At 47.7% G+C, this 11,608-nt stretch overlaps 1 protein-coding gene across 2 annotated transcripts in view; it reads left to right on the top strand.

The window, feature by feature from the left end:
• Positions 1-2,518: 2,518 nt before the first annotated feature.
• Positions 2,519-11,608, top strand: part of R3HCC1L (R3H domain and coiled-coil containing 1 like) — a 34,312-nt gene continuing 25,222 nt past the window's right edge. The window contains exon 1 of one of the 2 annotated variants that reach the window (XM_028730580.2): positions 2,519-2,783. In XM_028730580.2, coding sequence (XP_028586413.2) covers positions 2,534-2,783 — 250 coding nt within the window. In that variant the 5' untranslated portion in view covers positions 2,519-2,533. Of the gene's footprint in view, positions 2,784-2,803; positions 3,012-11,608 lie in introns of those variants that run through there. The other variant, XM_028730581.2, reaches the window with a different exon arrangement.

Genomic DNA, 11,608 nt, shown 5'->3' with positions numbered 1-11,608 from the left:
CTCCAGAGATTCTAGACTCAAAAAGAAACATGTAGATCCAAGCGCAGGCCAACTGGGAGATGTCAGCATGCTTCTACCAAGGTCCAGAAAAACCAATTTGTTGGTGAGCCAACTACAATATGGGTCTGATGACTTTAGCACAGTAATTTGTAACTCCCAGAGGTTCTCAGCTAATAATCGGGTAAGGTCCAAGGAAGTTAAAGACGCAGCTCTTCTGCGCAGAGTCTTAACCCAGAGCTAGATCCTGACAATCCCATAAATCTTGGCTACGTGTGCCTCCCAGCCGCACTCCCTGTTGGCTCCAGTTTTACTCAAAACATGTGCATTTTCAGTGTTGTCAGTGTCTTGTTATCAGCATCAGCCTTCCAGCTTTGGCAGTTCTCAAGAGATCCTGCCGGTTGGTGCTTGTGTGACACTGCAATGTGGCATTGCCATTCTTCAGTTACACATGAACACGCTCACCAGAATCAGATAAGCAGCGTCAAACAGAAGTGTTCAGAGAGAAAAGAAGTTCAGGAGAAAAAGGTAGTCTCCTTTTAACCTGAATACCTGGGGGACTTAGCATTCCACATGGGTCAGTCTTTTATGCCCTAGATCTCCGTCACATCATAAAACATCAAAAAAGCTATCCGGTACAAGCTTCAGTACACGGCAGAACCACCAGCCTCCAGAAAATCAGCTTACAATGTGCCACAAACTAGCTGCGGATGCACCACAGATGGGAGCCTACAAGATAAATAGCTCAAGGAGACTCAAGCTAATGAGCCAGGCCCCCTTTTGCAGAGGGGACTACTTCCTGGCCCATATATGATAAGCAGCTAGTCCCTATATCATTTAATTACAGCAAACAACTTATTTATTTATTGTGACAGTGCCAGGCCCATGGATGTGATGGAATCCCAGTTACAACTGGCTTATTTAATTGACCCTCAGTACTAATCGTTGATATGGACTAGGGAACACAATATCTTTTGTCACAGTCAAAGCAAGGTTGGAGGTTTCAGGTAGGTCTCCTAGATGACTTTACACCCATGGCCAGCTCTACCAGGAAATAGAGTGAGACAGTTACCTCAACTGAAATGCAGGGTGCCTACAGACCTAGGTGTGGCATGTGGCCCACCCTGCCCCACCCCCACCCTTCTGTCCTTAGGTGCTGTAGAAGACCCTGTCCCATGCCTAATGTCAGAATAAGATTTAACAATGTTGCGGGGGGGGGGGGGAGTTGTATCTAGAGTTGTCAGTTGAAATTAGTCTTGTACTCTGAACTTTGGTTGAATGGAGACATGGCTTACTAGGACTTAACTAGTAAATGCTACTGCTGCAGCTGTGGCATTTGCCCTCCTCACAGACCAGTGAGGTAGCTTGGACTGGTGTGATGTACTCAGCAGCAGTTGCCAATGGGGCTGGCTGGGTGCATAGTAGAGACACCGCGGAAGAATATTGGAATGGCACAGAAGGTGTGGCTTTTGTACCGCAACTTAGATTTCTGAAAGAGAAATCACAGAGAATTTCACGATAATCCTAAACATGTTTTTACTGAAGTTATGGCCTATTGATTGAGTTGAAGGTTCTCCGCCCCCACTCCAATTCTGTCACCTGCAGCAGGTGAAAGTGAGCCCATGGGGACCTACCGACTCTTTACAGTCTTACAGTCTAACATGTTTACTGTATGTCACAATAAACCTGTCAGTCTTTAAGATGCCACAGGAGTGTTGCTTTTTGCTGCAACAGCTTCGAGGCAGTTTTTTTTTTTGGGGGGGGTGTTTGAATTTATTTTTGTGATGATCGCCTGAGCTACTGCTTTTAGAAGCCTATTGTTGGCATATATCTGTCTCAATAGACAATGGAGTGCGCCTCCGGGGCTGAAGTCAAACCACTGTGTTAGTAGCACCAAAGTGACCTCCCTGGGTGCAAGTCTGGGTAACGTATGGAGGTCCTGGGCTGCCCAGACGACAAGTCCCTGCTCTCAGCCTTATTGATGTGGCTCAAAGGAAAGCAGAGCAATACATTAGGCACCAGCTTGACTGCAGGAATTGCTGGGAGGAAACCTACAAGACACCACCCAATCATCTTAGGGATTCTACTCCAGATTTCCACCCAAAGATATCCCGCAAGGCAGTGGAGTTGTGGAAAGTATATAGATTTATTATTATAAAAAAGTACTCTGAGTATGTGCAAAGTGTCTTTCCTTAAGCAACCACACATATGTTCCACAGTGCAGGCAGTGGGCTTTCCCCCGTTGTCCATCTTCAGGGTTTACCTACGTGGGACCTTTCACACGACCCAAATACCTTGATTGTCTTTGGATGCTGAGGGCACACCAAGTTTCCTTCAAATCTATACCCGGAAGCGCGGCTTCTGCTTCCTCGGGGATTGCAAAGAGTAAGTGTGAACAGATGCAGATGCTTTTTCCCGCTGATGACAGAAACGCACGTGTGATTCACGGGGAGCGGGTGTGTGGGAATGCTTTATAGGTTCCGGACAGTCACAAGGCGCCTCTTGCCAGCCGCGTTACACCCCAGCACGGCAGTCAATGGCAGCACGGAGAGGCGACTGCGCGAATGCCACTGGGTCGTTTCGTGGGCGCTGTGAACGGCATCCGCCACAGCAAAGAGACAGAACGCGATGGAATGAGAAGACGCTTGCGGGGCAGGCACGCCTACCCCCCCCACGGACTACATTTCCCAGCATTCCTCGCCATGGAGGGGCGGGGCCAGGCTGGGGGCGGGCGGAAGCGGCGAAGGCGGAAGCAACAGAGCCAGCACGACCCTGCCGTGCGCCCGGTAACTTGTCTCTTCCCCACCCCCCAAACTTTCCTATATCGGGTCCTAAAAGCAGCTTATTTGCCTTCCTCCTCCTGCCCTTTCCCCACTTTAGGACTGGACTCCCCTAATATCGACACCTTTTGCTCTTGGTCCTCCCCCCCACCCCGCGGTGTTCCTCCATCCCATAATGTGACGGGGGTTATTACTGCGTCCTCCCCGCAGAAGCTTATTGCACTCGAGCAACAGGTGGGGAGCAATTTAGTTCCACGAAGGAAGCGGCTGGGGCTTAAACTTTAGATAGCTGAGTCGTCTCTGCATGTAATATCCAAGATCACTTTTATCCATATAAAGCAATAGGACAGGCGGGTTGTATTTTTACCTGGAAGCCCCACGCTGACTGGACAACCTTGCCCGGTGGTTCAGGTGGGGGCCGGGTCGTGCTGTGGCTGCTGTCCAGGGAGATTCAGCCTTGTGTTAGAACTTTTCCAGGCGGACGTCGTGTTTGCGCATCACAAGGGCAGTTGTTCAAAGGGATCCGGGCCTCTTCCTTCAAGTTCACACTTCTGCTGTGCGGTTATTGCATTTCCCCATCGCGCATGCCTCAGCGCTATGTCATTGAGTAAATCTTTCTTTCCTTAGTAGAAGCTTGTGAGTTACCTCGTGAAATAGTTTTGCAGTTATGATGAGCTTCGGTTGGATAATGCCTGTGACATCAGTGGCACTGAGGAGCACAACTCTTCCTGACGTTTGTGCCGTTTTAGAGAACTCTTTTTAAAGTCATATTTGCCTTTCATTGCTTTTTTAATCGGGAAGATGGTGTGATTCCAGATAGGTGCTGTCTTGATAGTTGCTTAAATGCTGAGTGCTTCTCTCTGGTACTGGAACACACACCAGATCCACGAGGTTTCTGTTGCTTTTTATTTTTTAAAAAAATTGGTGCTCCTCCTCGCCCCCAAAAGCAATCAACATGGTATTTTCCCCACCAGCAGCAGGTCTACTCTATGGCTGAAATCCTATGTATCATGTCTCAATGGAAAAGGCATTTAAAAGCTGTGGTAAAAGGATTCAAGATGCTTATGTAAATCTTAACATCCTTTTCAGTGGGCAAATAACAACTGTCCACTAAGAGATCTTAGTTAATTTTGCAACAAGGCATAGGAGAAGAAGTAGCCCCTTAGATGCATTGGCTCAGTTTCTTAAAGCCTTCTAGTTCACAACCAGCCTGATGCCTGGAAGATAATGAAATAGAAGCCAGTACAAATATATGCATCTGGGTAAATTTACTTTGTGTAAGAGTGATAAAATAATTTCAGTTATCCCCCACTGCCCTACATGATATTCAGATGTCTTTGTCTATAGTTTCTGGCTTACTTTTGTGTGGGATGTGAAAGTATCCATGACTAGCCCTGGAATAGATTAGATTAGATTAGATTAAGGCAGTGGCAGTGGTGGGGGCCCTCAATATGTTAGACTACAACTCCCATGATTCCTAACCATCGGCTGTTCTGTGTGTCATTCAGGGGAACTAGAGTCCAGCAATAACTGGACAGGTTACCCATCCCTGGTACAATGAACTGTCTTTGAAACTCCTTGTACCAGATTTTCCCCCACCACACATCCAGACTCCTGATCCTAGGAACCCTCTTGCCTGGAGCAGTCTGAGACTTTGTTCTCCTTACCTTACGTGGGTCTCCTGCTCTGAGTTCTGGCAGTGCTTTGTGTTCTCCCTGCCTTTTAACTGGTGCTGCATTTTGGGAAGGTCATCACTGCCCCTCACCCACCAGGTGAGCCCTTTTCCTGTGCATTTTGGACAGGGGAAAATTATGTGAGCAGCAGCTATAACCCTTTTGGGTACAATGGATGAGCCATGGTAACCGCCGGGCCTTTATTGAATTAGAAAGAAATTCTGTTTGTCAGAGCCCCTGCAGGAGGGAAGTTATATGGTGTCCCTCAGAAGAGCTGCGGCGTACCTCCCTCCTCTCCTGACGCACTCATAGTCCCAGGCACTCGATGCCTCATAAAACACACAATCCCTTCGCTCCCAGCCACCAGGCTGTGTTTTTCACTGTCTCCTGCTAGTGCATGCCATAAGTGCCATTTTTCATTGTGGTGCTTTCAGCTCTCTTGTCTTGTTCACAGGCGGCTGCTGGTGACCAGCTGTGTGGTGGATCATTTTCTGGCAAGAACAGTGCTTGTGCTGGAATTCAGATGGGGAGAAGTGTTGGGTAGTCCTTTAGTAAGGAGAGGCCAGGATTTAGTTAGGGGCATAAACATGGTTTTGCTGACAAGTTGGTGTGTACATGACCAGGCTTTTGAACTTTGCAGATTCTTTCATTAGGCAAGCACATGCAGCAACTACTAAACCTGAGCAGTGTATAAATTATGTTATTTAAGGTGGATGCCAGTAACCTATGCCTGGCTGTGTGCTGCTTTTCAGGGATTTAGATCCTATTGTCATTTCAGATTACAATCAAAATAAAAAAAACCTAGGACTCTGCTGATGAGTACATTAATGAATCTCCAATATGGCAGCTGTGAGCATCACAGTGTCCTCAGACACCCTTCTGAGCACCTGCCTTTTTTGGCCATTTGTGATTTGTAGGGGGGTTTCCCTGTTTTCCTCCCCAGTGTGTTGTTTTCTTTGGGATGCATGTAGGTATTCCACCTGTTTTAGGAGCATGTCTCTGGGCATCCCCAGTTCTTCTTTTGTGAAATGGGCATTTTGTGGTGCCCACTACAGTTTCTTAGATTTCCAAATGTGTCCCTGGCCCCAGAAGGTTGAAGGCCCCTAGTTGAATCCATTTTCTGAATAGCATTTAATGTATCATGTTATAACCTTTGGGCTCAACTTCATTTTCTCTTTCTCTCTCTCTGAACTCTGTTTTTTAAAGTTGTGAAACCCTATTTCCATTATGTGTCCCAAACCAAATCAACTGTGTTTCTCCACTCCTGTTAAAATGCTCAGTTCCTACTTGGGGGAAGAAATTCACACAATTAAGAGAGTGAGATGTAAGCATAGAGGTTCTGGGGGAGCACAAAGTGACTGGGGGGAAATCACAAAGAGAGCAGCAAACAAGTTAGATAACTGTCTCCCTCCCAGGTTTTCAAGATTTCCTCTGCAGCCTAGGAGACTCAGCACCTACTGTCCTTTGCAAGACTAGAATTCTGTGGATTCCAACTTCTGACCAGTGAACTCAGTTTTCTAATGGGCGAAGCTGTTGAAGCTGCAGCCCATGTTTGAGGAATTGTGGGCTTCACGTTTACTGTGTGGGCTTCAAGTGGATGGGTGTGGGAAGGGCCAAGCAGGCATCCTTTGGCTTAGTGGGCATGAATTATTTTCAGGAGTGTGGGTACTAGGGCCGGGTCAGGAAGGGCAGGCAGTACAACCAGCCTCTCACTGTGAAGCCTGTCAGCTGTCCTGCAAGAGCTGCCACTAGGGATGGCTTGAGGCCCATTTCCATCCCTCTTTGGGCTTTGCAGTCTTGGTGAGCCTATATGGACCCTGCGCAACAGAAGGGCTGCTTCTTGTGGGAGAGGGACATACTGAGTGTTGAATATGGCTGTCTGAGCACGGAACTGAAGAAAAGGAGGAGCTTGCCTAAGGGATTCATGGAGGGGCATCTTGCGCATGGGAGATCAAAGGCCTACCCACCACTGAGAATGTCCCTTCCTTTGGCCTCTGGCTCTCTTAATCTGCCAGGTCTACCCCACCAATTCCATCCACTTTGCCGGGTTCCTTTGGGCAAAGCTGATCTTCCTGATTGTGGGTGCATCTTGCCTGTCATCCCCCCTTCCTCTGGGGTGTGATGTTTCTGCAGCCTGAAATAGCAAGAGCTCTTTCATCATTGTCAGCTCATCTCCAATTTGCTCTCACCCTGTGTCTCTTTCCAGGTTTCTGTCCCTGCTCAGCGTCTGCATTTCCCGTCTCTGCAAGCTGTGCCTTGCCCGGCTGAATCGCGTCTTATTTCTAGCCTCCCTCACTTCCTTTGAATTATTTCCTTGTTCTCTCAGCTCTTTGCCGCAAATTCCCCTTTAGTGTCATCTGCAAATGTAATTGTCAGGCATTTGGGAAATAAAAATTGAGGAAACTTTCCCTGAAGTTCAGTTGCATCGAATTTTAATGCTGTTTCTCCACTCAGTATCTTTTTATGGCAATTCTGACGGAGTTGGTCTTGTGCTCTTTTAATCCTGGGTGCCCCTGATCCCATCACTGTCACTCGTTCTTCGTCTCCCCCTTTTCTTATACCCTGTATTGATGCTATGCTTGGGAGCAGACATTTTAGAAATTGCACGTCCCTTTCCTCTGCCGGAAACCCAGCCATGCTTAGGGAGAAGCTGCATTTAGAGGGCAATAATAATAATAATAAAGCAGCTAGGTGGGGAATGCAAGAACCAGCAATGCAAGGTGCCTCTTGCTTAGACTGCCCCCCCCCCTCCTGCCATTAGCAATAGCTTATCTGGAGTTCAGTCAGTTCATTAGCTAAACCTGATTTGGCCTGGTATGCATGTTATCAGGAGGTGCTGGTTTGAGATGTATATGTGCTGGATATTTTTTCCACAAGGTCATTCCTCTCATCTTTTTAAATAATCTTATTCCTGTTGGACTCCTTGTTATTTTCATCTCTCTCCCTTTTTATTGATGTGCTCTCTGGCTGGGCCTCTGCCCTTGATATATCTGTACAATCCTGCCTAATTCCCTTAGTTCTTTTGGTCAGACATTAATTCACTTTTCTCCGTTGTTGCATTGTCCTTTCCATGCAGCCTTAAAGGAATGCCATTGACTCCAGGCCCCATTCTTATGTCAGACTGGTGTTAGTGCTTAACTCGGGAGACGGGCAACGGGCAGAAAATGAACTGCTTCCTCTGTTGTGTCTTATTATTTTTAAAGAGATTTGTCTTTGCATGTTTGGAATTGCCTCGTGAAGTGCAATTGATTCCCTGTTCTTTGTGTGGGTCTTTATAGTTCATTGGGGAATCAAGTATGGAGGGCAAGAGGGTTTTTTCCTGTTATAAAAGAAAAGAATGTGGAATAATATAGATGTGAATTTGTATGACTCTAAAAGGTGATTGAGAATCAGGGCAGGGGTGGGATATGGATCTCCTGCCATCCAGCTGGCTGGATTCAGAGCTACTTACTGGCTTTATGACAAGTGTTGCAAGTGTTCCTAAGGTGCAAGGGAGCATGACTGAGCCCCGAGGCAATGTTTTTCCGCTTCTGCTTTGCAGGCTGCTTCCTGATGGCAGTCAGCTCAGTCTTTTGCTGCTGAATGGGAAGCTTTACACTCTTGCTCCAACAGCAAGCGTAAATGATACGGTATTTATAGCCTTCCCTCAGACCACCGGATGAAAGATCCTGCAAGTCTTGTAGCCCTCCCCACCACAGAAGATACATCACCCTCTGCCCAGGAAGACTGGGGAAGGGGCAGGAATGGGCAGAGTGGTGCAGGGCAGCTTTGCCTTGCAGGGATTTCAAAACAGAGGTTTTTGAGCTGCCTGTAAGGAAGCATAAAAGCCCCTGAGGAAGACGTGTTCTGGCCAAAGCACATTGGGCATCAATGACTAGTGCAATATTCTTCAGCATCCTGAGATTGGTTCTCCTGCTTTTTTTTTGGTATTTTTCATTGGATGCTTCCCATTCCACCCACCCCTCCCCATGGCATTAACTGGTTCCTGACTGCTGAGTTTTGAATGTTGCCAGCTTTGGGTTTTATTAGACTTTTGGATACTGCTTGTAAGGAAGCTTCATCCCTGTCTAGAACCAACATTTCTTTTTTCCTGTACAGCAGCGCAGATCTGAGTGCTAGGAGTTGCGATAATGCACAGAGCCCATTGTCTCAACTGCTAGACTTTTGTTAGCTGTTCATAGGCATTCCCCTGGTCTACAATAATAATAATAATAATAAATTTTTATTTATACCCCGCCCTTCCCGGTTCAAAAACTGGGCTCAGGGCGGCTAACAACAAATTTAAAACACTTTAAAACACTTAATTATAAAAACAGCATAAAATACTGTATAAAAACATGAATAACAATAAAATTCAAAAATCAAAATCAATTAGATAATCCCCAGGGCTAGCTGGCTGAATTGGTCCTACTTGGGCCAGCGAGGAGGCCAGGAGAGAATTAGCTGTGGGGTCTCAAAGCGGGTGATCTTCATAAAAGGGGAGGGGGAGGGAAGAGAAGGGAAATAAAAGGTGGGCTGTCCTTGGGGTGGGGGAATGGGACTCTGATATTGGGGGTTGGCCCACTGCTGCTTTATTTATTGCTGAGAGCAGGTAGGTGGGGTTTTTTGGTGTGTGTTTGATTATATTTAGCTTGTATTGCACCTCTGGCCTATAGTAAGGAACTTGGAGGAAAAGATTCTGCGCAGCCTCGTCATTCCTTTGCCAAGGTTTCCTTGCTGGGGAGGGGGAGGCACTCTTGCCATGTGCCTGGAGACTAAATGAGTGGCGGCGTCCAAAGGGCTTTCTAATTTGGGCTGTTTGGAGTCTCCTTGCACTTCTCTCTCTTTTATTGGCGTTATTATTTTGGAAGAAGCACCCGTTCTGCAGCACGCCATAAAGAGTGACATTGTGCATGTGCGAGCGCTGAGTGACACCTGGTGCTGTCCCTCAAGGGCACTTTGCTGTTCCCCAAGCACCGATCAAGAGCCTCTCCCACTTTGCAGGAAGGAGGCGGGTGGGCAGATGGAGTTCTGGTCACTGCTGAGCCCAGGGAGGGCAGCAGCCAAATCCCTCGGCTGGTAAAGGAGCAGGCGTGAGCTTTGCTTCCTCAGTGCTCTGGGGCAAGGGAGATTTAGCACTGCCTTCCGTTCACTGCCCGGTCCAAGGGGTTGCCGTTTCTCTCCTGTGATCAAGGCTCTAAGGTTAAATATTCTATTGATGGAATTATGGATTGAGTGGAATCGGAAACCTCAAAGGCTAAAAATACAGTTTGCTGCCAGGAAACAATATAGGCTGCTGGGAGCTGCTGGGGTGCCACTTCAGCCTGTGCTGCAGCTGGTGTGGTGGGTGGATTTCTGCTCTAGGGGTGTCCTGATTACACAGTAGGCTTCCCCTGTTTTTCTGATAAACAAACGAGCTCTCTGTTCCAAATAGCAGCGGCTTCAGGTCCCAGTCGCTCGTCCTGGCTGTGTTCCTTTTGCAGGATATCACTTGCTTTTTGCCAAGACAGGCGCGCCAATGGAATTATATTCTGAGGATGGCTTGTAGAGAAGGCTGTTTGTGTGCATTTTCATGTGGCACATCTGCTTGGGTTTTCTCTGATGCGGTTGCTGGGTGATTGAAATATATATTTATTTATTTTGCTAAGCTTGGGTCACTATGGCATTCTGAGCTCCTGTTGCTCAGCAGGCTCAGCGGGCTTTGTCTTTTGTCTTACGTTTTTCCTTAGATCAGCCCCGCACAACCTGATGCCTGATGGCGGCTTAGTTGTGACCACCTGGGAGAATTCCAGATGCCCCTTGGTGGTGGTCCTTTCCCCTGCTGCATAGGAAATCCCACCAAAAGGCCACTAGGACCTGAGCTTTCAGTGTCGCTTTGTCTACACACCATCTCAGAGGCACGTGAAGGAGTTGGCACCAGCTTTTCCAGTCGGCTTGCTGTGTCACCTGGCCTGCCTCAAGGTGCCTGTTGCTGGCAGAGTGGAAGCCAGCTGTGCTGTTGCCAGTGAATTCCAAGAAGGGAAGAGTAGATGTTGCAAGCAGAAGAACAGAAGCAAAGAAAGGCAGTGGAGGAAGAAAAGGGAGGGCAGGTGAATGGGCTCACAGAAAGTCTTGTAGGGTGAGAAAAGAGGAAATGACTGGTTAATGAACAGAGGCCAGAGAAGAGGGCCATAGGGTGATGATAGGAAAGAACATGGAGTGAAAGAGGTGAGGACGCTAAGAGACTTGATGTGATCCAGAAAATGAAGAGCATTTAAGGTACAGAGAGGAAAACAGGGAGTAAAAGTCATGGAGGCTGCAGGAAAATGGGGTAACTGAGAGCTAGATAAGAGCATTTGGAGAGAGAAAGAAGGAGTGGAGGGGTCACAGAATACTTTTGAGAGAGATGTAATGGTGCAGGGAGAGGATCGCGCTTGCGATGGGATGCAGAGAGAGAAAAACATAATAGAGAATGGATTAAAAAGAAAACACAGTTAAGACGAGAAGAAAAACGCTCATGTGGTTAGCGGTAAAAGCCTCCCTCAGAGTAAGCTGAGGTGCGTACCTTCGTCTGCTTGAGAACCAACACCATTCTTTCAGTTTTGGCACAACGGCTGACTCAGCCTGGGAGCTGCCTTGTTGCTTCTGCGGTCCTTCAGCTCCTGCCCTGCCCCTCGTTGCGGACAGAGGGCTTTAGCGCAGAAGTTAGTGCAGCAAGTTGGAAGTTACGTTGCTCGGTGTAGTGTGAAAAGGAGACAGGCCAAGGGACACTGATTCGACCCTCTTGAGCATGAAATGGGTTGGTGCCGAGGCGTGGCGGGGGGCGTCTGATGGAGTGTGTAATAGACTGCGGATGCGAGGGAGATACAGGATCCAAAGGAATGGAATTTGTGGGCTGCAGTTTCTCTCCCTGCCCTTAAAAACAAACAGAACAAAACAAATCTCTGCAGAGGCTGATGCGGTAGCCATGGCCTAGCGAGGCTTCCTGCAGCACAGGGCAGGGTGCTTGAAATAATAATTTCCAAAAGCCCTGCTGGTCCAGGCGAATGGCCCATCTACTCCAGCATCCTCTTCTCACAGTGACCAACCAGATGCCTGTGGGAAATCTGCAAGCAGGAACCAAGTGCCAGCGCCCTCTCCTCTCCTGGTCCATAATTCAGAAGCATTACTGCCTCTAGCCATGGAGACAGAGCCTACCTG

This window comes from Podarcis muralis, chromosome 6, assembly GCF_964188315.1.
Source record: "Podarcis muralis chromosome 6, rPodMur119.hap1.1, whole genome shotgun sequence".
Taxonomy (NCBI): Eukaryota; Metazoa; Chordata; class Lepidosauria; order Squamata; family Lacertidae; genus Podarcis; species Podarcis muralis.
The sequence above is the reverse complement of the archived record's forward strand: the minus strand, read 5'-3'. Positions and strand labels throughout refer to the sequence as shown.